Consider the following 26,627-nt stretch of genomic DNA (forward strand, 5'->3'; position numbering starts at 1 on the left):
CAGCAGGAAATGAAGTGAGAATTAAGTTGTCTGTCCATCCCACTGTTGCCCTGAAAAGCAAGTTTAACACATCAGACTACATCACCTGTTGGGATAGGGACATGAGCCTTCCTCCTTTCTAATTGGGTATTTACACACCTGGCTTGTTTGTGGGTTTGATGGGCAGATATTTATCCAATTGCATAAAATGAAGTCAAGTTTCAACGGATCAAATCTTCAGGCAAACTCCAAAGCATATTTTCACTGTTCAGTACCAATTTATAGGACTTGCTGTCCCACACTAGGTTTTATCTGAAGTTGGGGTTTTGGCACATATTGAAAAGGTAAGGCAGCCCTTGAGACAGAAGTTCTAACTATAAAGTTGTTATAAATGTAACCTGTTTTGGCAGGGTGTTATCAGTCAGCAGCTCATAGCTTTGTTTATTTACCTTTCTTAATCAATTGAGTAGATGTCTAAACGTTGGATTTGAACTAAATATGCTTAAGCATAATTTGTACAACTGCGATGTTTGGCATCAAACAGTCCATAGTTGTTGTCAGTTGTGTTTTTCTTGTTTTTGTTTTTTTAAACAACTTTTTGAATAAAGCTGCCTGTAGTGTTACCTTCTTACAAATACTGGTAGAAGGTTGCTGACTCACCAGACTATAATGACAGTCTTTTCTGTGTGTGTTTATTTACATTTTTCATCATGGCAACGGCACAGGCTCGAAATGCAGAGGCATGAGAAAGGCATTGTTAACCTTAACGTTGTTTATTACATATTTGCCCACATTTCACAAATGCTTGACCAGTACATTGTCAAACTGGTCGAGTATAAAAGTGTGGCTTGAAAATGTCTACTTAAAGATCAACATATATCCTTGGTTTACACTAACCAGTTGCTAGATGGTTCCTGTGGCACAATAACGATAAATCGTCTTTGCTGGAAGGCTTCAATGGTGAAAGTCAGCTGGGAAAGGCTTGACAACAGCTTTGCTCTTCTATCCTAGCGCTTTATCCCTGTGCTGCTTGTGGTTAGTCTTTTCCCAACTTGGCTCTTCAGACAGTTTTAAACAAGTCCTGCTAATTAACGGATCAGGTGATTCTGTCTTGCCTTCATTTAAACATGCTTTCAACGACTGATCTGTTTTTACTTAACTTGAAGTTACAGCTCAAAGGGATCCACTATCAATTCAAAACATCCCAGCGTGTGATCTGTATCTGTGAGACGCATCGGAGGCTTGTCATGCTGGCGCTCTTGAAAGCGCAGGGCTGCCATGCTGACTGCAATGGGTGCGTGTTTGTTTGTCTGCAGCTTTGTAGTGAGTGGTGATATTTATCTATTTCTTCAGTAGGTATATGCTCTCAGAATAAAAATAAATACAAGATGTGCTGCTTGTGACACACACACTCATAGTAGTTTTGACTTTTCACATTTGTTTGTATGATTCACATCATTTAACAATAGGATATATCAAAGTTCACAAATGAATGGAATTGTATGTTTGCATTGGTTTTTGGCCTTAAGTATAACTCTCAGAGAAAATACTGACTCTGCAAGTCCTATTGCAAAATGGACAACATCTTCTGTCAAATCAATGTCATTTTTCTTGTTCAGCATTAGCAAAAAAGGAGAATTGTACATTTCTGCAGGGTAGCTTGAAAAAACATTTGAAAGACACAAAAACTTATATACTTTTGTATTTTTCCACCACTGCCCACAATCTAATGCCAGAGATATTAAAGTGAATGGGCAACAACTGCCAACACTTCTACTTGTTGACGTGTATCTTGCCCCCATCTTGCCTCATATTTTGACATATCGCCTCTTCCTTTTCTCAGGTCCACGGCATACATGTGCAGTACAGTGCGTATGATGGTTTCTTTAGCTCTTACCGGAGCTTTTTAAAGCATGTTTGACAAATGCATGGTCTGTGATGTGGCTTCATGTTGACACAACTTCTGCTCCAGCTCAAAGACTCTAATTTAGCTCAGTGCAAACCCGCACACACACACATAAAAGAAACAAAGTTCACAGTCCCAAATCCAGAACAGCCCTCAACACTGCAACATAATCTATGTTGTACTATGAGGTATCATGTATTAGTCTTAGTTGGGGATTTTCAGGCTTCAGGGCAATCAAACACAGGCAGGTAAGCTATCTGCCAGGAAATGGCATGCCCTCTGTGCCTGAGGACAATTTTACAAACAGGAAGGCTTTGGTGACGCCATCCCGTTTGTTGAGAATGCTGTAAACAAGGGGAAGGGAGAGAGTAAAAAGTGGGGGAGAGGAGTAAAGAAGAGAGGCAGCTGAAGGGAAGTGTGAAGAGGGGATGATGGAAAGACAAGAATGAGGTGAAGGAGAGAGAAATGAAAAGAAAGAGGCCATTAATTTAGTGCTGTGGGAGGGATCTGAAGGTTACTGAGCTCTCGCTGCCAGGCCCTCCTGGGTTGACTGATGCCTTTGTGAGGAGGCCAGGAACCACACACACACACACACACACACACACACACACACACACACACACACACACACACACACACACACACACACACACACACATCCATGCACACACACATGCACGTTCCAAGAAACTCTGGGTTTGTTGCGGCAAGCCAGTTTCAGCAAAATAAACACACACACACACACACACACACACACACACACACACACACACACACACACACACACACACACGGCCATTAATGAGCATCAAAGGAAGACCAAAATGGGAAACCTTTATTTATCTCCTCTCCTAGATTTGCTGTGATGCGTCTGAAAATGTGGTGACTCCGTGTTTTTCTCAGCTGTGGTGGGAAATAAGAGCAGAGTGTACAGAACGTTTGGACCCTGGGTGTGTGTTTGACTAAGTATTTTTGGGATACCGTGTTTGTACGTGTACATATGCACTCTGTCAGCGATTCAGGCCTTATTAAAGGGCCAGAAAGTAATGTGTTGAGCAAAAATAAATAAATAACATGTTTTTATTATTGGTGTTATTTATTTCTTAATAGCAATTCTTCAATAGAGGTCTCTGATACCTGGGAGTCTCAGGTCAGGGCGGTAAAGCCCTTTTTCTATTTTAAAACAGGACAATAAATCTGAATTTATTTTTTTGCCTAAATCTTTGCCTGATTACTTTGTGTTTTCTGGATTTACTACTTTGGCCTCTGAGAGAAATGAAAATGAGTCTTTGGCTAACTGCTCTAGAAACACGGATATGTTTAACAACCGACGAGGGGCCTCAAATACACATTGCTTTCATTGCATAGCCTATGTCCAGTAAATGATTGCACATCAGGCCAGTAATAAAGAATTTGCGGGTACAAAAAATGAGAATAGACCGTATCCCTGATATACTTAGGGTTTAAGGCTGCAAATAAAGATTATTGTCATTATTGGTTAATCTGGAGATTAATCGGTTGGTGTGTAAATTTTCAGAACATGTTAAAAATGTCCATTCCTGTTTGGGGGTGTCTTTTAAATTTCTTGTTTTGTCAGTCCAAAAATTAAAGAAACTTCAGCAGGAATTCTCAATCTAGTACATTTATATTACTGTAGCAATGTTTGGTTATTGGGACTAAGCTCTATTTGTAAAGCATTCCATGTTAAGATTGACAACTCACTTGAATGAATCATTATACTGTCAGTAGAGTCCAGCAACACTGCCAGTTGTTTTTTGAGGACGACAAAGAGCCTTTAGGGTAAAATTCACTAAATAAATGAATTGGTGCTGCTTGAAAAGACAATCACACATCCTGATACGCTTCATCTTTAATTCACAATGCAAATGTATAGAAATGTAAAAACCCAAGCTGCCTACACATGGCGATAATACCATATCTCTCTTTGACACATGCAACCAACACATGTTTATGTTCTGACAGAAGATATTGGTTTAATTAAAGCCATTTATATTATGATGGGGCATGTTTATTGCTCTCAGAAGGATTGTGAATTCTCATTTCAACTTAGTGACGCAGTGTGTGTAGCTGTATGGAGTGTATTAGGGTTTAGTTTACAGTACACAGCTCGTTGGAGCGCTGACAAAGAGCTGCATGGCCAGAAAAATGGAGTTAAATGCTAAGAGACAAAATAGCATATTAACATGGCTTAGTAAAGCGGTCTGATATTCCGAGTTGTGTTGTGTTGCCGATGCACTAAGTAGTACGCTAGCCTGTTTGTCTTGTCAGACTTAAAGGGCAATCCTTAAGATTTCATCCTTCCAATATTTCAAACTATTCTGCTGTCAGATTGTGACAAAGAAATGACCATTGTCTTGTTTTTGAAGAGCATTTTTTTTAGTGAACGATAGTGGTCATATCACTGACAAATGCATAACACTACTTCATCATGGAGTAGACTTGTGATCTGCTAGTTTAATGCTTTTGTTCTGAATCTAGTCGGTAGGTGAATGTCCATCTTAATATTAAGCTGGTTTTAGCAGTTTGGCCCAAAACGCAAAGAACCAGCGTCGCGTGGTGTGTTTACCTGCACATTTTATACGTTCACCTTCATTAAATGACCAGCAAAAGATTGGGAAATGAGCCATGTGGGCAAACGCATGCAGAATCACAATATGTTTGTATGAATTCCAATAACAGAAAGTCATTTTTCTTGACCATGTCTTATGTGCTAAACCCTTTTTTTCCTCTGTGTTTGCAGGAGTACAGGGCAACGCTGAGTGTTCGTGCGGACGGAGCCACTTCACATGTGCCGTCAGTGCGTTCGGCGAGTGTACTTGCATCCCTGCCCAGTGGCAGTGTGACGGAGACAATGACTGTGGGGACCACAGTGACGAGGACGGATGCAGTGAGTTGGAAATCTTTCATCTCCTCACTTCCTTTCCTTCTCTCTTTCTATTTAACTGTTACCATAGATTTATTGACTCTGAATTGGTCCAATTTGCAACTTCATTCGGACAAGCTTGTTTACTGGCTTTGATGTGATTTGTTGACCCATGTATCTGCTCTTAGTTTACTGCGTGTGAGTGTTTAAATCTGTGATTTCCCTATCAGTGGCCAGGGAAGTTCTGCATTTCCAAAAGATTACACTACAAACTTGCGTTCTGATTTCTTAACTTTGTCGTAACTGATTTTAGAACCCAATTTGCGATCTGTCATGCTTTCATTGAAGGTTACTAAAATATTTTTTTTTCTTTTTAGTTTCCATGATTATTGTTTACGTAATTTACCTCCAGACCATAAACAGAAGCATCTGTGCAAGATTTGTGAAGATAAAAAAGACTCTAAAATGAATTCTGATTAAAAAAAAAAAGGAAAATAAAAAGATTACAAATCAGACCAGATAGGGGTATTAACTTTTGTATGCAACAGTTATTGGTACTCAGACCCATTTTGTTCAGGACAAAAACAGAATTGCGCTTGGATACACACATTTAGACTTTTGGTTGTCGTTTAACATTTTTGGGGGTATTTATGAACGGTTATTAAATTGGTGCCATTTTAATTTTGGCCATAAATAGGATAGTGAAGTTGCTTGTTAAATCAGCCTGGAAAAAATGGTTGTAAATAGTTGAATAGATCAGCTGTTCTCGACTGAGTATCTTCCCTTGAGCAAGGCGTTAAACTATCACTACTCAACCCAGTCTCTGGTTGTGTTTTGCAGCTTCTTCCTCAAATTTGTGAAAGTGCATGACTTCTGAATTTTGCTAGAAAGATACAACCATTTTTTTTTTCAAGAAACATACTCTAGAATAGGAGGAAAACATATAATTGGGCCCATATGGACATCATCATCACCCAGTGAAACAGTGAGCGGGTCACTGGTCCAGGCGGGGTAGTATTTCTGATGCAGAGACTCTGCGTGGTGTATGCCCCGTGCAGAAAAATGCTTGAGTGACTTTTGGCAGCATACAGCGTTTGGCTGGAGGGATTTCTTGGCAGTCGAGCCAGACAGGAGTATTTTCCTGTAGAGAATGTCAGTTTGTCAAGTGGAGGAGATCTTTGCTGCTCCTCTTTTACACTTCTGTGTATTGATGTGAAATGTCAGTGTGAGGGGGTCTCCTTCTTTTTTTCCTTTTTTCTGCTCGAATATATAGAGTAGAGAAGCAGATGCTGCCCTTTTTGTTTGACACTTCCTAAGCCTCTTTGAGAGGTGTGTGAGATTTTTTCTGTGTGTGTGTGTGTGTTGATGTTCTGTCTCCATCAGTCTTCCTGTGTCACATTAAGCTAGTTAGGGGTTGGGAGAGGGGATGCTAAGTGTTATTGATCTCTGGCCAGTTCAATGTTCAGTCAGCCTGATCGCCCCATATCGATCTACACTACGTTAGCTATTTAAGGAGACACATGGAAGCAGCTGACAAATATCAGAGCGTCTAGCTGGACATTTCTAATCCATTAGTACTGTCTGATCGATCTTCTGCTCCAATGCTGGACAATCGTCCTCTTGAACTCACTGTAGTCAATCTCGTAACCATGGAGCTCATATCATAGAGATTGATGTTGTTGTTTTAGCAGCCAGACATTGAAAACTACAGATATAGTCCTTCAGTATTTATTTAAACATAAACATACTGTCAACTATTCAACTTTAAACCAGGGTGTATGTACATTGTGCATTTTAAATTGAAAATCTCAGATTCAGATTTGTAAGTTTTGAACAACTACAGAACTTAATTATCTCTATGCATTTGTTGGTATTATGTTAAATTATTTGAGTTCTGGGCTATTATTAGGACATACAACACAACATTAAGATAAAACTGAGGGGGTCGTAACATGATTAGATGGATAAAACCAAAAATAAGACATTCAATTATTTAATTTTAGTGCTCTTTGTGAAATCATACATCAACCCATTTAGGTCTCCTAATATATTTCAATTTAACCCAACTAAGAAACAAAAGCACTCTTTACACATTTGAACTTCTTAAAGGTCATTTATAAACTACGCACTGTCATTTTGCAACCTGTGATTTGTTTTAAGAGGGCACACACCAATTGTAAATTAGGATCAGTTCCATCTCACTGAAAGATTATTTCCTCAGATAATGAGTTGTGTGTGTGTGTGTGTGTGTGTGTGTGTGTGTGTGAGTGTGTGAGTGTGTGAGTGTGTGTGTGTGTGTGTGTTGAATAAAATGCTGTGTGTTTGCGTTTTGTTTTTGTGTGTCACGGTAGGGAGTTAAATCCCACGTGACCCAACCTCTATTACGCTGATTGAATAAAGCAAGTCGGATCGTAAAAACCGTGCAGTTGAAATGTTATGCTTTTTAACGACGGCTCAGAAACAGTATTTAATTCATGGAGGCACAGTTCCAATGCATGACGGAGAGAGCATACGAGGCGGAATTTCAGACGTGTGTGACCGTGAGAATGGAGCATCGCAAGAAACACGCACAAACAGCAGAATACCTCTTTTCAGCCGAGTGGTTGCAGTGCAGTTTGTGGCATCCAGACTTTGTTTGAACTTTAACATGATTATCATTAACACCAATTTAACAATTTGTAGAGAAAGCGCAATTGTGCTGAATCACAATGGAATAATGTGTGTCTGTGAAACTCAGGAGAATAGGAGCTGAGGCAAAGTGGCCGACTTTGGCTATGAAGCTATCCGTGTAAACTTCAGATCTAATTACGATCATGTGGAAATTGTGTAGTGCAGATGTGACTGTAATGTGTGTGCAGGGCTGGTGTCGTGTGCTAGCGTTCCCTCATATCAAGTTTCATAGCTGCACAGGGACCAAAAAGGGAATTAGGAGGAGAAATGAGGGACCGAAATGAGCATGCATGAATCCTCTTATACAGTCATATGTCTGTGCATGTGTGTGTTGTGAATGTCAGTGTAGGAACTCTAACTAGAAAAGGATTTGTTGATGTGAGACGGTGAGGAGGAAATGGTATCTACAGCCGGCCGCCCTCTTGCTCACCCCACATGTAACATCTGTGTGTTTGTAGTTGACCACACTGGGTGGAGAAGGGGGGGCTTACCTCTGGGATCATAAATCTACCTATTTATAGACAAACAGTCAGTGTAAGTAGCAGTTTGCTGAATTTGGTGGCATCTAGCGATGAGGTTGCATATTTCAGTCTGTTTTGAGCATGGATCTATTCAGAATGAATGCACTGTTGGAGATAGCACCCTGTTAATTCTTATGGAAGTTGCTCAATGGCGCAAGAAGCCAAAATGGCCTGACTTTCGAGAGCAAAAGTACCTGTATTTGTGCCTATAGAGGCTGCAGACTTGAGTTATCCTGTGTGTGTGTGTGTGTGTGTGTGTGTGTGTGTGTGTGTGTGTGTGTGTGTGTGTGTGTGTGTGTGTGTGTGTGTGTGTGTGTGTGTGTGTGTGTGTGTGTGTGTGTGTGTGTGTGTGTGTGTGTGTGTGTGTGTGTGTGTGTGTATCCACGGACTGACACAAAAGTAGTAGTACCACCGTTTGGCCTCTACGAAAACTAGCATTGATGTCCGGCGCACTTTCTGGGGGCTTAGTTTTGAGCTACTATAAAAAACATAGCGGTGCAACATGGCGCACTCTCTTCACTCCCTTTGTACATTTGAATGGCCCATTTTAAGCTAATGAAAACACAACAATTATTAATGTTGATACACAGAGTAATACATATATTCCATTTATCTCCTTATCTACAAATACTGTATTCGATATTTCTGCTGATCATTTTTGATTGACAGTACACTTTTACTGTTCTGTATTAATAACACTACAGTTCTGACGTAGGGATGGGAGTTGAGAATATTTTCCTATTGAGAATTCGTTCCTAGTTTTTTGATTTATTGAAATCCCTTGCCTCTCTAAACTGATGATTCTACCCTTCAATTCTTTATGACATTTTGAGACCGGAGCCATGGCAGGGAGATAAATATGCTTGTAAAACGTGGTAGTGAGAAAAGTAAATCCAAATCGATAAAATGTAGTCAACTCTCGAACCTAGTTTCAAGGCAGCCATTGGTAATGCAGGTATCTACGCCTCACTAGTCGAAGAGCAGGAACAACATGTTACACGGTCACACATCTCAAGGACAAGACATTAATAAGCACTGATGAAATTTAATGAAGGCATAACTCATAGAGGTTTCATCAAATTAATAACACCCCTTTTTCATTGATCCATCTGCCGGAGCTCGGGGAGTGTTCACAGCTCCGGGTGGCACATGGGCAGAAAAACAAACTTTACTATGTTTGATTGCAGGCCAAATGCGTGAGGTGTGAGAGACTCCGACATGAAGCACTGCTCCATTAGAGGAATATATGTTTATGTTCTTGGCATTCAGCTCCAAAGACATAAACCCTTCATAAGGAGGTTACTTGCTGCCTTTGTGAATCTGGTTTCTATAGAAATGGCCGTGTTCAGTGTGTTGAAGGCTGCTCAGTCAGCGAAGGCAAACTGAAATGGAAAGTGCTGAAAAGGGACAAGGCTAGGAAAAGTGATGAAGAAGAAGATCCTTTATGTTGTGAACCTAACCTATTTACTGCTCTCTTCACAATCCACATTCCAGTCCATTGAAACATTTCTATAATGTAAAGAATAAAGTAGAAAACGTATACATATTTTTGTTCTAACACGTGTAGTTTTATAATCCTTTCAGATACTCTTGGCTTCATGATTCACAGCTTTTAGATGCCCCAGACCTTATTTTGTTGTGCGTGTGATGCAGGGGCTTCATAAAACTGCTGTAACTTTGTAAAACACAGAATGTTTGTTTTTTCTGGACCCAAAATGTACATTAATTCATTATTTTATGACCTGTTGATCCCATTCAGACATCTTCCTAATGACTTTCTCCTCAAAGTGATTTATAGTCTCTTAATGCTGTCTTCAAACTTGTGTTTTGTTATACTAATTGACACACTCTTGTGTTGATGTTTATCTTGAATTCAGTTCCATGCAGTAAGTGAAAAGGTCTTGGGATGTTTCAAAGGTAATGTGTTTTATTTTTTTAAGTTTTGGCTCGACTCCTCCAATTCCATCTGTATGTGCCATTCTATCCACGTTGCCCCCTGAACAGTACTTTTATTTACACGTTTCCTTCTGAACTCTGCTGATACCATAAAGATGGAAAAGGCCAACAGCCTTATTGAGTATGACTTATGATTGTGTCTCTTATCTTATCTGGTTTTCAGTTTCTCTGATCTGCCCTCCCAGTTCAAGGAAATAAAACCTATCAACACTCTGATGTGTAAGCGGTTTATACCAACAGTAACCGCAACAGCTGAGACTGAAAAACCTAGGAAGACTTCTCCATCTTCTGTAACTTCACCATGCGTCTCCTCCCCATCGCTTCCCCCTCCGCCAGTATTGCCTCCTTCAAGTTACACACACACACACACACACACACACACTCACAAACAGAGGCATGGGCACAAAGCAGTTGGGGTTATGAAAGAGTAAATGCTTTGGGCCAGAGTGAGGAGACAGGGTTGCAGAGGAGATATATGTGAAGAACCGTGTGTGTGCGCGCGTGTGTGTTTGTGTGTGTGTGTGTGTGTGTGTGTGTGTGTGTGTGTGTGTGTGTGTGTGTGTTTGGGTGGATGTGAGATGAAATGGAAGAGGAAAATCTCTGTTGTGCGTGATTGAAAGCGCTGCATGACGTTTGGCTTCCACTGCCGTCAACTCACACAAGCCTGTGAGGTTTATGAAATGGGTGTGCACTCTATATTCAAATACACACACACACACACACACACACACACACACACACACACACACACACACACACACACACACACACACACACACACACACACACACACACACTTATAAGAACCCTCCACTCGATGCATTTCCAGATAGGTATAGCAGGCCCTCCCAATGGCATATGTACCACATATTTATGAGACAAATCCATTTGAACGATCCACAATTCATTTTTTCGTAAAGCTTCTGACTTCACCTATTCTGATGTTTGAACAAATCCTAGGCCTAAGGAAGCTCTACATGTGTTACTAACTATATATACATGGACAAAATTAAGGGGCACTTCAGCATTATCATTTCCTCTTGTTTTATTATTAATAGGTATGTCTTTTTTTTATTGTATTTTATAAACTACTCCCAATTTTTCTCAGTGTTAGAATTCAACAGACACTGTAATGGCTGACATACATGAAGAGATGAAGATTTAAGAAACATTTGGAGTGGTCTCTTAATTTTTTCCAGAGCTGTATTTGTTGTTCTGTAACATGATGTTGAAATGCAAGAAACAGAGAATCAATCATCATTTCTGAAAAGTGATTTTGGGAAAGTCTGTTATTTTTGTTGTCAGTTGCCTAGCAACAGTGTTCTCAAAATCAAACCCAATTGAAAGCCAAGTATAGTGTGCTCTATATTTCCCATTTGGAAATCAGTCTCTCGAGTTAATTTAGCAGCCAGAATAAGTGTTAATAAATGTTTTGTCCTTCAAAGGTAGAGTGGGTTGAATGCTGAACAAATAGCTTTTCCAAATTTTGTTGGACTTTATATCCAATAACTTTCTGGCATGTTCTATTATTAACAGGGGCATTTTATTACAGAGTTGGTTGTTTTCAACATTGCATGCAAACATCAATGCACTAATGAACCTAAAGTGCAGAATTAAGGCCAATTAACACCTTGATTATGCAATGAAGACCTCATTTCATGATTGCTAGGCAGTAGTGGAACACTTTGATTCATGTTAATATCAGATCACATTTGATTTTTCTGACAAAGCTGATCTTGTTTGATTTCAGGTTTTTAGCAAAGTACCTCTGGATAAAGATGACTTTAATCTCCAGATGTCTGCCTTAAACCTGTGTCTGTTTCAACTATTGTAATGTCAGTTAGGCTTTTGAAAGGCTTAAGATATGTTTCTGGCTTAAAAGACTAAATCTAATCCCGACCCCTAACCCTACATCAAACCTAAAAAGCAGTATTTGAACAAAACGAGTTTGGAATGACCACAGAGTCCTCCATCCAAAAATCCCCCAAAACTCAAACATGTTCTCACAAGGGCATTGATTCAAACTCACACATAAAGCACAAAAAAAATAAGAAATACCCCCTCCGTTCTTTAATCCAACGCTTTCTGCCGTCTTGGCCAATCAGAGAGAAGCTGTGGCCGCGGGGGCTCAGCTGATCCGAAAGCAGGAGCGGAGAAGATTAAGACCCCATTCCCTCCTTTTCTATGTGTCAGTTTCTCTCTCCGTCCCTTCATCTTTTTTCTCCATGCCTCCCTATGTCGTTGCATCCTTCTTCCCCCTTCCGTCTGACCACAGGACACCTACAAACTCAACTCACTTCTCTTTTTACCCAAGACTTTCTCATTTATTTCTCACCATGTGGTTGAGTTTGTTCTGTTGCTTCGTTTGTCCTGACTCATCCTCGCTTTCTGTCTCGGTATTTGACGGTAGTTGTTTGGAGACATTAGCATAATCCTCCTCCTTTTTCTTCGTCCCCTCCATACAATTTCTCCTCTCCTCCACTCCGCCTCCTTCCTAAATATTTACTCTCTGCTCAGTAAATGAGGTGAGCACACTTGTTCCCACAGAAGAGGGCGTGATTAGGGCTGAACGATTTTGGAAAATAATCTAATTGCGATTTTTTTCCTCAATATTGCAATTGCGATTTAATATGCGATTATTTTTTCAAGGTCCTCCTGTCATGTATTTTTCAACAAACACAAGCAATAAATCAATCGTGATTACAATCGTGAATCTCGTGAGGTAGCAACAGTAGCGAGGCACGTTATGCACAATACCTAAGGTTGCACAGCATCTTCCTTTTTAAAGCCAAAATAATTCCACACAACTGACGTGCCGCCCCTCTTTGGTACCAAACTTCCAGCCATGCACTCTTCTGACGAGCCTGAGGAAATTATGCAACAGGTTCAAGCGCAGTGTTGGCTTCATTCCCTGCTTGCTCGGCTTCGCTCGGATCCGCTCGGCTCACTCACAAGTCACGTGACCAGATCACGTGACCAGTCAAATCGGGCCTTTGCGGTTGGAAAATCTCGTTTTGTCATATCGCGATATTATCGCAAACGCAATTAATCGTTCAGCCCTAGGCGTGATTAGAGGCTGATTGAGGGCAGAGAAAGAGACAGGAATAAGAAGACAGACAAAGAGCTTGTTGGTCTGCGGCCTGGCTTTAACTTCTTTTTAAATCTTGTAGGAGCTTGTTTGAGTGGGTTTTAAATGTGTTCCGCTTGTCTTTTAAACAAAACAGAGGTGATGGATAAGGCTTAAAACTGCTGCGTGGAACATTATTATAGAATTGTATATAATTGTGTACTTTTGAATTTCCCCCATGATGAATGAAACAATGAAAAAGACATGGCAATCTTTCAATTTCATTACCTTTCCAGTAAAAACTGAGAGTTTTATCATGCCTAGAAGCTGCTGTGTAGTTACACATCAAACAACAAAAAAGATCCAAAGTAACAATGTTCTTTTCTTTACCTAGAAATAAAGATGGTGAAATAAAAGATCTAGAATCATTATGGGACTTTGACAGTATCTCCATGTATGCCTGTGGAAAAACCACTTCGTCACAGCTGTTGCTAATGCTAATGAGGCTAAAGTCCTTCATCAAAGTACTTCATATAATATATTGCATTGAGATATACAAAACACTGACAAGCAAAGGAAATCCAAGTTATTGGCGTAAAACTTCAGACATTGTATCTACCGCCATTCAAATAACAATAGGGGTGGGGCTATTACATAGAGGGAAAGTACCTAGATCGGTTGCTCTTGTCTATATCAGAGGAACAACAAAACTACCCCTCCTGCCTTTTGGCTGCCTTTTATTGAGGCGGAGGCATCACTTGTGGATACAGCTGTGTGATTTACTTGAAAAGTGTCAGATAGAGATAAGGTATTTTCGTTGTAAGAATCTGTCGCTGATAGCTGCTCTAGGGATTTGTGTCGTCCACTTTTGTTTCAGCTTCGCTTCGTTTCTTCATCACTTTAATTTATTATCATGCTACCACACTACTTTTATTTGGAGCCAGACAAAATAAACAATCCGCAGACATCACCTCGGGCCCTGAAAACTTGTGGTAGGCATTAGTCATTGGGATTGACATTTTATGGGCTAAACAATTATTGTATTAATTGAAAATAATGATTGATATGCAACCCTAGACATGCAAGACAAACACAATGGTGACTGCCATTTGGAATTATTGTTTATTGTAAAAACACATTAAATTGGTTCATTTGATTTCTGTTGATGTTTTCCTGTCAACATGCTTGTTTGGTTTTCAGCTTCAATTTAAATGAATGAACTTCATCAACTTGTTGAAAGTATCACTTAATGAAAACGCAGTTTGACTGCTGATGTTGTAGACCGATGCATTTATCCACTTTCACATAACCAGACAGAAAGCCCCAGCTGCGTTTGCTGTGGCACACACAAGTGATTCATCCACGTGTGTGTGTGAATGTTTATTACCTGCCTGAAGTTTCTCAGACGGTCCTATTATCAAAAATCAAAGCTGCATACAGTCTGACTTTTTTGTATGGCTCAATGATCCAGAACAAGAAAACTTACATAATCACTTGAGAATGTAATATAGAAACTGAATCGAACCACAATTTCCACCAACATTTCCTCAAAATAAACGTGGGCATGTCAAGGCGTAACAGCCATGACTTTTTCTATTTTCTTTTCAATGCATTTTTTGTGTTTTTCTACAGGAGATTGCAAGTATTTTCTAATTTCTCCCACATTCTGACTCAAGGCTGCCTCTTCTTTTCTTTGAAAACTGTTTCCTTTTGTCCGAGGTCTTTTTCCTATCCCCTATCACCCTGTTTAATACGTTCACAATGAATTATGCTTGGCAAGAAAACATAATAATGAATTACCTGCTGTTGGTGGGTGTCCAAAGGACAGTCAAGGTAACATTTGAGAAATGATAACTGCATTCAGCCAACAACACATAATCATAATAGTCCTTTAATGTCATCATTAGTCCGCATCAGGGTAATACCTGTCATACAGCCTCTTAAGGCGAAAATGTGTGGGTTGAATGGATGATAGCACACGAGTGTTGCTCACTGGTGTAAAGTACTCGACGGAGATTTGTCATGGCAACAAGCAGATGTTTCTAAATAGTTCTCTCTTGATGGACGGTAAAATGACTTGTGACGATGTCTGCAGTTCATTAAATATGAGTAGTGTACTCAAGCACGGTTTTGATGCATTTAAACCCATCTACAATTCGGAGAGAATTATTATTCACTTGACCAACTCCTACTTTTTACAAACAAAAGACGTACAGATAAGAACGGTCTTCCTCACATGGTCTTAAGTTTGATACATCGACTATGATATTAATAATAATGATACAGCCATAAACAAAGCTAGTGAACGTGCAGAGAGTTGTCAGGTGGCAATGTGTCTGTGGCTGAAGGTCCATTTGCCGTAGAGTTGGAGAATGATGGAGAGAGCCCCCTCACACTGGCTGCTGCGGGACATGCTGCCAAGAAAAACTATGCTGGCAGCGCCACTCCGCTCTGACGGACTGAAATATGCGTTGGCTAGCGACCAGAGCTGCCTAGAATCAGATAAGCCGCCTCTGTCGGGGCCGGCTATGAGAGGCAAATAAAGAGCGAGCAGAGCTGCAGAGAGTGAGACGGATGAGAGGAACAGAGGGGATTAGTGTGAGTTGGAGAATGGTGCTGTGCAAGGACAAGGGAGATACTCTTTAAATCCTGAAAAATGACAAACTATCCAAAAATCCTGCACAGAGTCCTTTTTGGAGCTGCAGTAGTGATGCCGTTACCAGCTTTCCTAAATCACACTTGAATTCATAGCCAAAAACAGTTAATCTCAGGTGCTCTTTATGCTTTTTTTCCCAAAAAAATCCAAGAAAACTGAGAGAGTGAAGAGAGGAAGTGAGAACAGAGAACAAAGGCAAATGTTTTGAATCCCTTTACATGCAAGAACATGAATAATTTGGGTGCAGAGTCTCAGAGGTATACAAGTAAGGAAGGTCTGAGAGAGGGGATTATTCTCCCTTTGACTCATTTTGCTTTTAACCCTATTTAAACTCTGTGACTGAGACTTTTAAGTCAAAGTACGACTATGTTTGTAATCTAGATTGTGAAGTTAGGAGTCTCCAGACTTGTTGTGAAATACCATGTGTATCATCCGTTTCTACTTCTAAATTGCGCTTTATCCAAAACGTTTGTATTTATCTTCCTCCCAGTGATGCTGTCATAATCTTAAAGGCAGTACAAAAAGCTCACGTCTTATCATATCTTAGATATAAGATAAAGTTTGAAACAAGAAAACAGTAGTCTAAGATGACGGCAAGCAAAGAGGTTCAAAAATAATGTTAATGTCAAAGAAGAAAACACATTATTTGCGTGGGAATTATTTAAATGTATTTATTCCTGAAACTTGTTCTTCCTTCTTTTTGACTACACAGTTTACCCTCAACTGAGCTACATTAGCAAAGTCATGCAAGTGTGTGTGTGTGGCTGTGTGCAATGGCTGCTAAAAAGCAAACATGGAGTCAAAATAATGAAAAATACACAGATCACCAGCGTGAATGAATGTTTCCGGTAGAGACGACAGTAATCCGGAGATGAACCGACATGTTTTGGACTGAAATAGAAAACCTTTGTTAAAGCTCCTCGGATGAAATATTCACATTAGACTCGCAGGCTCCTGTATCGCTCTCTAGAGTACACATCTGTTTTTCAGTCTCTCTCTCTCTCTCTCTTTCTCTCTCGGTCCATCCTCCCATCCGTCGAGCCGGTGTGATAAGCGATGTTTCCGCAGATATATTGGTCCCATTACGGCCACTTGTTTCAGCTGCTCTACAGTCAAGGGCTGGCCATTAACTCTGCTGCTCAAGGCCACTTAAAGACGCACACATACATCTTCCTTAGGACATGGAACACACACACACACACACACACACACACACACACACACACACACACACACACACACACACACACACACACACAATCCGGTAAGCCAGACCTGCACATTCTTACTACAAGACACAGCCAATGAGTATGCAGAATTGATAGGGCTCAGAGAGATTAATAGATGGATACTAAATAATAACTGACATTCTCACAGACAAATAGTTAAAAATAAAAAACAAAATGGGTTAGAACACTCCTGTTTCAAGAGCAGCATTCAGGCGATGCTGAGATCTCACAGCAGGACAGACGAGTCTGTTGTCTGACTAGAATAATTCATCCAAGAGGCTCAAATAAAGGTTTTCTCTTTCAGTCTTAAGCAGGCTGGGTCACCTCCAGGTTTTCCCCTCGTCTCTGTAGGAAGCATTTGTGGGGAACTGAACATCTTCATTATCTTGGCTAAATGCTTGACATGAGGAGATGCAAACAGAAAAAACACAGATTCTTATATGACCGAAAATATCTGTTCAGCTTTATACCATCGGAAAGGAATGAAATGAGCTAGGACTTCACTTGTGTTGTGTGTGGGTTAGAGATGACATGTGTAGAGTAAGTGGGAAATCTATAGCCAGGATGAGAAAAGCTTGTGTGTGTGTGTGTGTGTGTGTGTGTGTGTGTGTGTGTGTGTGTGTGTGTGTGTGTGTGTGTGTGTGTGTGTGTGTGTGTGTGTGTGTGTGTGTGTGTGTGTGTGTGTGTGTGTGTGTGTGTGTGTGTGTGTGTGTGTGTGTGTGTGTGTGTGTGTGTGTGTGTGTGTGTGAGACCTGGAAGGATCATTCTGGGTGGTGACTGAACATCAATGTCAAATGCTTTGGCAAGTTCTTTTAAGCAAATATCCAAACATCCACATCAAACGCTCAGCAGGACATGACAATATTACATAATTAATGGAGCACAACAGGAGATGGAAATGGACCAAAATGCATTGCGTTGTGCATCTGTCATCAGAGGCTTGTGAAATGTAACACAGTCTTTGATGTGTTTTTTGCTGTGGCATATTTCTGTCAGCGCTCTGACTTCTTTCCTAACTGCGAAAATACCTACTTCATTAATACTGTAACTTGGTAAACAAAGAGACCCACTTTTCCTTTTGAGATAACAAAGCGTTGTAAGACATGTAGAAATGAGGCAGATGGAGGTGAAGTAGCTTGTGGAAACCCGAGGGTCTGCGGTTCAAGTCCCGGATACCGCGTATAAAGTCTGGACTAGTACATTGACAGGTACTGTATCAAAATGCAGATTATGGGCGTGGTTATGACACCGACCTAAGCACACGTCTTTTTTGAGCTCCTGTCGATATTCTTGTAAAATCCTGTAAATTTTCTTTTAACTGCATGAACAGTGATAACTATCATTTGCGGCGACTTATTTTTGTACACCCGCGACAATATGCCGACAAAGAAAGCACAAAACAAATCTAAAGCACACTTTTCTCCGAGTGACGAAGAGGAGGTCTCAGATGCTAACAGCCTAGCTAACTAAACAGGTGAAGCTAGCCACGTGTGTCACGGAGACGTGGATGCTGGAGGGGCCCACAACATGGACATTATTCAGATACTCGATGGGATTAGAAATGACTTTTCCACAAAGACCGATATGGTCCTGAAAGCAATCCAAGAGGTTAAGAGGGACGTGCAGGACTTCTCGGCTCGCATGGATGAAGCAGAAGTGCGCATCAGCAGCGTAGAGGACACAGTTAACTCAGAGAAAGGCAAGACTGATGCGCTGGTTAAACAAGTTACTCTCCTCACGAACAAACTCGGCGAGCTTGAAAACTGCTCTCGCCGATCCAACCTGCGACTAGTTAACGTACCGGAGAAGATGGAAGGAAATGATGCGGTGGCTTTCCTGGAGAAGTGGCTCCCCAAAGCGCTGGGACCAGAGGCATTCCCAAGACAACCTCTCATCGAAAGAGCACACAGGTTGCCCGGCCGGACACAACCTAATCGATTGACCAGACCGAGAGTCCTCATCGTGAAGTTTTTAAACTTCCAGGATAAAGGTCGGGTGATGAGAGCAGCCAGGGCCAAAGGCAAAGTCATCTGCGGCGGTCAGGAGATCATGTTCTTCCCGGATCTTTCTACGGAGCTCCACCGACGTAGGAGGGGTTTCGACCGGGTAAAACAACAACTGTTATCAATGAACATACGGTACGGAATAATTTACCCAGCTAAGCTACGAGTGACGTCTGATGGTCAATCACGTGAGTTTGAAACCCCTGAAGATGCTGAAAGATTCATCCAAGGTTTACAAAACACAAAGGACTCGTAGAGTAATTAGAATGATCTGCTGTATCATCCGCTTATCTATAGTTTGATGGTGCGGGCTTTAAGAGCCAGTAAAACACGTGTGAAATGGTAATGCACTCTTTTATTTTGTCTCTGTTGTTTTGAGGAGAACTTTCTGTTTTGTTTATATCATTTGTATATCATCCTTCAGTCCCCTCAGATATAATGGGTTCTTCATTTACTTTATCTTGAGACTGCCATGCGCCCTGTTTAAGCAGGCTTTCATTTGTTTATTAGAGGAGTGTGTATTCACTATACTGTCGGCTTTCCTAGATGAGAGCTAAATTGCAAGAAAATCTATGATGAACAGTCTGTTTGTGTAGATTATATACTTTTGCCAGGAACACAAATGTCTTGTTAGTTTTGTTTAATTCTGTCATGAACGTTAGGTTTGGTTTAGCTGCACCCCAAGGTCAGGGGGAGGGCGAGGGGCTGTTCTGTTCAGGTTGACAGCTAAGGGGATTGTTGTAAGGCAGATTTTGAGTTTTATGTTTTTGTTTGTTTTTTTTGTTTTTTTTTCTGTATTGTTTACAACATGTTGCACTTTGCTGGCGCACTCCCAATACAACACAGAGATATCCAACAGGTTTGCCAACAACTAAAAGATGATGCTATGCTGCACAAACCAGTGTATTATTAAGATTAGATGACTTCGAATAAGAACTTTAAATTTACTTCTTGGAACGTTAGAGGGATGGTAAAATGTACTAAATTAAAACAGGTTATTACCAGACTTAAACAACTTAAGTCTTCAATAGTGTTTATTCAGGAGACTCATTACTCAAAGAGGACTTGGTGAAAATACGTAGGAGATGGCCAGGCAAAGTGCTAGCAACCTGTTTCCCTTCTCATTCGAGAGGGGTTATGGTGTTAATTCATAACTCAGTGCCTTTCCAGGTAAACAACACTATTTATGATAAAGCTGGTAGATATTTGGTGTTTCAAGGAACTCTCCTGAGAGAAAATATCAATTTGATTAATGTTTATGGCCCCAATGATGATAACCCATCATTTTTTTTAAATGTATTTCTGTTGATGGCCACCCTCCCTGGTAAGATAATATTGGCTAATGACTTAAATTGTGCTCTAGAACCGGAGCTGGATCACTCGTCAGGAATGGATACATCCCATTCACGATCTAGAAAAAAATTGAACAATATATGAAAGACCTGAATCTCTGATCCGTGGAGGATTCAAAACCCCAACAAAAGGGAATTCTCATGCTACTCAGCAGTATATAAAACCCACTCCCGAATAGATTATTTTTTAATTTCCTCTTCCCTGCTACCCAGTATAACTAATTGTACATATGATAGTATTGTTTTGTCAGATCATGCCCCAACCTCACTATTTTACAACGATGAACAATTGAAGAGACACTCAACTAATTGGCGCTTACAGCCTAAATGGCTACACCACCCTGACTTTATAAATTGTGTAGGAGAACACATTGATCTCTACTTCTCAATAAATACGAATCAAACAACTGCAACCATTAGGTGGGAAGCTTTTAAAGCATATATTAGAGGGCAAAGGATAAGCTTCACCAGCTCTTAACTTAACAAATTCAAACAGACAATGAATGAATTAGATTCTAAAATTAAAGAATTAGAGAATGAGGCTATCATAGATGATTCGACAAAAAAAAAGCAGGAATTACTGACCCTCAAAGCAGAATACGAGGAGCTCTCTCTGCTTAAGGCTGAAGATGGTCTAATAAGACTGAAACAAACTTTTTATGATCAGGGTGAAAAGCCGGGGAAATTGCTAGCTTGGCAAATAAAGAAACTTGAGTCTGACAGAGCCATCAATATAATTAGGAACGAACGAGGAGAATTATCTACAGATCCCACAGAAATTAATAACACCTTTGTTTCATATTATAAAACCCTTTATAATTCTGAATGCCCACTAGACCTGGTAAACCAAAACAGTTTCCTGGATGGATTAGCCATTCCCTGTATTTCTGAGAGTACACAAATTGATTTGGAGAGGGAATTAAATTTGAATGATGTCTCTAACGCCATTACAAACATGAGAGGTGGTAAGGCTTCGGGTCCAGACGGGCTTCCAATAGATATATATAAATTATTTACAGCAAAATTAATAGCCCCATTATTTGATGTTTATTTGGAATCCTTTAAAACAGGTGGCATCCCCGCTTCATTACGTAGCGCTTTGATCACTCTTATTTTAAAACCAGGCAAAGCGGCAACAGAAAGTGGTTCTTACAGGCCCATATCACTTTTAAATTCTGATGCAAAGATTCTAGCTAAGGCTTTAGCTATGAGACTAGAGAGGGTTCTACCAGCCATTATACATGGAGACCAGAATGGGTTTGTACAAAATCGTCAGGGGTTCCACAATGTGAGGAGAGTTCTTAATATAATCCACGAGTGTGAAGAGTCTCCTGACACCGCAGTACTATCACTCGACGCAGAAAAGGCGTTCGACCGAGTCGAATGGCCCTATCTCCTCGAGGTGCTTAGGCGTTTTGGATTTGGTGATTACTTTCGTAGATGGGTCGACATTTTATTTGTTGATTCTTCTGCAATGGTATCTACTAATAATCTCACCTCTCAACCTTTTGAGCTATTCCGAGGCACAAGGCAAGGGTCACCACTTTCGCCTCTACTTTTTGTAATAGCCATGGAACCATTAGCTATTGCGATTAGATCTCACCCCTCAATCCATGGTATTAAGATTGGGGACATGGAACACAAAACAGCAATGTTCGCTGATGATACCATTGTATTTTTGTCACATCTTACAGAATCGATACCATCTCTCTTGGAGTTGTTTATTCAGTTTGGTACTATCTCTGGATTCAAAGTGAACAAAGAAAAGTCATCTATTATGTTCTTAAATGTAAGGGAAAGGAAGAAACCTGTAGTATCCCACCCATTTGTGAACGCCACAGAGGGATTTAAATACTTGGGCATCAGAATAACCCCAAAGATAAGTAATCTTAGTTCAGTCAATTATGAGCCCATGGTAACAGAGGTGTCGGAAGAGATCACTAGGTGGACAACACTACCACTTTCTTTACTGGGAAGAATAAACATTGTAAAGATGACTATACTACCTACATTTTCATATGTTTTTCAGTCAATCCCGCTTGCCCCGCCTCCTTTCTTTCCTAGGACCAGAAAGCTCCTTTCTAATTTCATCTGGAATAATAGGAAGCCAAGACTCAAACTCTCTCTATTATATTTACCGTATGATAGGGGAGGGCTACAGTTGTCAAATCTAGAATGTTATTATTGGGCTGCGCAGTTGAGAGCCACAATGTTTTGGTTTTCTAATGATGTTTTCATGCCCTGGATAGAAATTGAAAAACTATCTTCAAAAGGTTTGTCATTGGATAGCTATCTATACTCAGCATCCTACAAAACATTAAAGAAGAGTACTACTAATCCTTTTGTAAAAAACACTATTGTTGTTTGGCATGTAGTTCAAAAACTGTTAGGGGACTCCCCAGGGTTGTCCTGTTTCTAATATGGGGTAATGATCACTTCGCCCCAGCAAAGAACGACATGGGTTTTAAAGCATGGCTGAACAAGGGCATAGTAAAACTACAGGATGTATATGAGGACAATACTCTAATGTCATTCAGTGAGATAAAGGCAGAGTTTGATGAACACTTCTTTAAGTATCTACAACTTAGAAGTTTTATTCTGGCACACTTAAACAATTCAGGGCAACGACCTCCATTCTCCATCTTAGAAACACATGTTACAGAAAACTGTTTGGGTAAAAGATTGGTATCCCGGTTTTATAACATGTTGGTTGAAAACCATAAGGAAAACTCTGATAGTAAGAGACAGCAATGGATACGAGACCTACAAGAAGATATTACTCTCATTGAATGGAGTGAAATATGTTTAAAAATACACACTCAAACCATCAACACTCGATTGAGAATGATACAATTTAACTAGATAATGCGAACACATATCTCCCCTGTACAATTAAATACGTTTGATCCTAATATACTTGATCTATGTTATAAGTGGAACAATCACCACGGTACATTATATCACTGTTTATGGAAATGTGAAGAGATTCAAAAATGTTGGAGCTCAGTGTTAAAGTATATCTCTCGGATCACGACTTCCCCTATACCTTTATGCCCTAAGGTATGTATTTTAGGTATTTATCCAGGTGACTTCTTTATCTTGCAAGGAAAGAAAAATGGTTGACCTTTGTTTATTGCAGGCCAAACGCTGTATTGCATTATGTTGGAAGAATGCTGGTCGCCCCTCTTTTATCCACTGGTTACGTAACTTAACATCGAGTTTGGCTCTTGAGAAACTGACCTATATTGTTAGAAAGAGGGCTTCTGAATTTTACGATATTTGGAGGATGTTTTTGGAACTGTTGAGGGAGGGGGATATGGAGGAGGCAATGGGGGAGTGAGATAAGGAAAATTATTTAATGTGTTGTTGGGAGTGCAAGCTGTAACCTACATTTTGAATACTTTTTTATTTATTATTTTTATTGTATTCATCATTTAATTACTATTTTTTTTACTGCCATATATTTTGGATGTTTAAATTGTTGGATGTTGTTGTATTAACATGAAAAAACCAATAAATATATGTTTAAAAAAAAAAATGCAGATTCTATATTTCACTATATATGTATGTGTTTGTGACGATTGAAGAGAATTGTATTCAAATACTACATTTCCATTCCAAGTAGCACAGAAAAGTAATATATTCCGAAATGATTCCTAGAATGCATCAAACCACACAAGTTGGACAAAGTTAAGGTTAGGAAGGTGTGTGTGTGTGTGTGTGTGTGTGTGTGTGTGTGTGTCAGCGTCAGAGGAATGCAGTGGTAGCATTAAGAGCAGCGCTGAGCTGAGCAGAATCTGTGTGATAAGAGGGATCAAAGCGCCCAGAGGCCTCATCAACCTTCCCAGAATGCTCCATGCTGATCCAACTGATAACAAGTATACAAGCCCCTCCTTCTGCCTGACCTTGTGTGTGTGTGTGTGTGTGTGTGTACGAGTAAAAAAGAGAGTGAAGTGTTTATTTGCATAGAATTTGCAACACTCCCAATTTGTGGGCCTAAACAATTCCGCGCTATGGACAAGCATGTTTGTTAAGCCAGTGCAGCAACGGTTTGCTTACCTTGTGCGTGTGCGTGTGTGCCTGTCAAAACCACGCTCCGTTCCTCTTCTGATAAGCTGAATTATTTATTGAAATGTTGAAAACAGGCATTTTTCCTTTCTTGTTGGACGCCCAGGCGGAGATTCATCCCAAAAGCTTTCAAATGCTTCAGTTTGACAATGAGATGTTTGTAGGAAGTGTACCGGCGCCAGGACTCAAGTGACAGACTTGCTCTGCTTTTCATTATCAGATCACTGTGAATCTCACTGCAGTTGTGACTAATGGTAGTTTTCCTGGCAAATATTGAATTTGGATCTTGTGTTAATTGACTAATTGCGATTAAATTGATTATTCCTAATAGGACCAAATCAATAGTTTTGCATGTTTGTTAGGATCAACATTAAATTGAAATTGTATTCTAAACTCCAGGGCACAAACGATTGTTTTCACAATTTATTATTCTGTTTCTTGGCAATTGTAATTTCCGAGGGCCGATGTTGATATATTTAATGCTTGTTTTGTTTGACATGTAGATTAATTAATTAATAATTAATTAATAGAAGTAAGTAAAACAAATCTAAACTTTGAGAAGCTAAAAACAAATATTGTATTAAATGTTTTTGTTTTTTCTCCAATAATCAACTGTAAGAAATGTTTCCCATTCATTTCCTTTCTACAAACTATTTCAAAAATCAGGGAGCTTTTTGATCAACTTAATTCAAAACTATACTACGTTTATAATTATTCTAATAATTTATGTCTAAAGTCTTAGCAAAACTAATAAATTGCGTCTTCAAAACATTTGATCTGCTTTATGTTTTTGTTGTGAGAGGTTGGACATATCAAGTGTTAATGTTTTTTGTTAAGGAGGTTATAATTTGATAGCAGCGGCCATTTTTCATAAATATGCTACAACATGTGAAATTCATTGTCTGCTAGACAAAGGGAATTTTAATGAGCTGCTGCATGTTATAAGAAAATGAAGTAAAGCTTTTAAAAAATGAAAAAGCACTTTGACAAAAAGTGTAAAGGTTAAAATTGTTGTTCTGTAATAGAGAATGACTTATCTCAAGTCTTGTTTCATTTATCTAGAAGAAGTGGAATTTCCCGTCCTACTGAATTAAAACCAATGTCTGCCTGTAGTGATAGAAATAAAGAAACTGATTTTCAGATTCAGAGAATTGCTGGCAGAAATCTGTTTCACATGGCTTATTTTGCCCAACCACCAGTATTGTTGTGTCATTTAAAGAGAAGTTCATCAGAAGGTGAGGAGAAGAAGGGGGACTAGAGAAAGAGCTCTGTTTGATTACCTCTCTTTCTCGGTCTTTGTGTTTCACTCTGAATAATGTAATATCCATGCAGGGGTATGTGGGTCAGTGGGGCTTTGCTTCCCCTGGAGAGCAAAGCCACACCCCGACACTCACACACACGCTCACTTAATTCACTCACTGAGCCCCGACTCATCCGCCTGTCTGCCTCGCTGCTTAACTCACTGCGTGACGTCATTCATTTTTCATAAAGTCTGCATTGCTCGGTCAATATTTCATATGTGGTATTGACAAGCGGGTGAGAGTCCACTGTGCGTAGCTGCTGTTCCCTCGCCTCCTTTCCCCTTCTCTCCTCCTCCTCCTTCCATCCCTCTCTGGCCTGTAATTAAATTAGCTCTGTCTGCGAATGACAAAGGGCCAGTCATTGGGGCTGTGCTTAGATAGCGAGTAGCTGCACTTAGAGCGGATATGAAGTTAAGAAGGAATGCGCTTACAGTAGCTGTGCTGAGCACTGGGTCTCAGGGTAAGAAGGTGAGAGAGAGGCGTGTTGGTCCAGATCAGCCTGTGGATGAGCTGAGACCAGACAACAAATTAACCCTCCTGCATCTGCATGTGTCAAACACTGATCTTTACTGCAGCCTGCTGCCATACAGGAGTGAGGAGTGTGAGATCAGGGAAAGATTCATCAATGTTTTGGCTTGATCACATCTGATTATTAAAGCACTGTGATTTATTGTTATTTTTTATTAGCAAAGAATCAGCAGATTATTTTACTGATTCATTGCTTCACGGTTTGGTCGATAATGGAAGAAATGCCCTTCCCAACTACCCAAAGATCACATATCTAAATAATATGTAGTATGTAAGGTAAAAGAGAGAATGTTTGATGAAACCATCTCCAGCCAAATGGCTCACTTTGAACTAATGAGCATCTTATTGTTAGTGGTAAGGCTGGTTATTGGACCCTAAAGCTGTTAGCATATTGAGTGGTTGGTGTAAAACGGCAGGTCATATCCATAAGCTTATTTTATTACAGTTTTCCTTGGTAGGATCGTTTTACCAATTTTAGGCTGTATTTTTTATGGTTCATTCTTTTGT

The 26,627-nt window shown here is 39.9% G+C and overlaps 1 protein-coding gene across 3 annotated transcripts in view; it reads left to right on the forward strand.

The window, feature by feature from the left end:
- Positions 1-26,627, forward strand: part of lrp4 (low density lipoprotein receptor-related protein 4) — a 108,715-nt gene that overhangs the window by 41,846 nt on the left and 40,242 nt on the right. For all 3 annotated transcript variants that reach the window (XM_063882050.1, XM_063882051.1, XM_063882052.1), the window contains exon 2: positions 4,647-4,793. In XM_063882050.1, the coding sequence (XP_063738120.1) occupies positions 4,647-4,793 (147 nt within the window). The remainder of the gene's footprint in view (positions 1-4,646; positions 4,794-26,627) is intronic.

This window comes from Eleginops maclovinus, chromosome 4, assembly GCF_036324505.1.
Source record: "Eleginops maclovinus isolate JMC-PN-2008 ecotype Puerto Natales chromosome 4, JC_Emac_rtc_rv5, whole genome shotgun sequence".
NCBI lineage: Eukaryota > Metazoa > Chordata > Actinopteri > Perciformes > Eleginopidae > Eleginops > Eleginops maclovinus.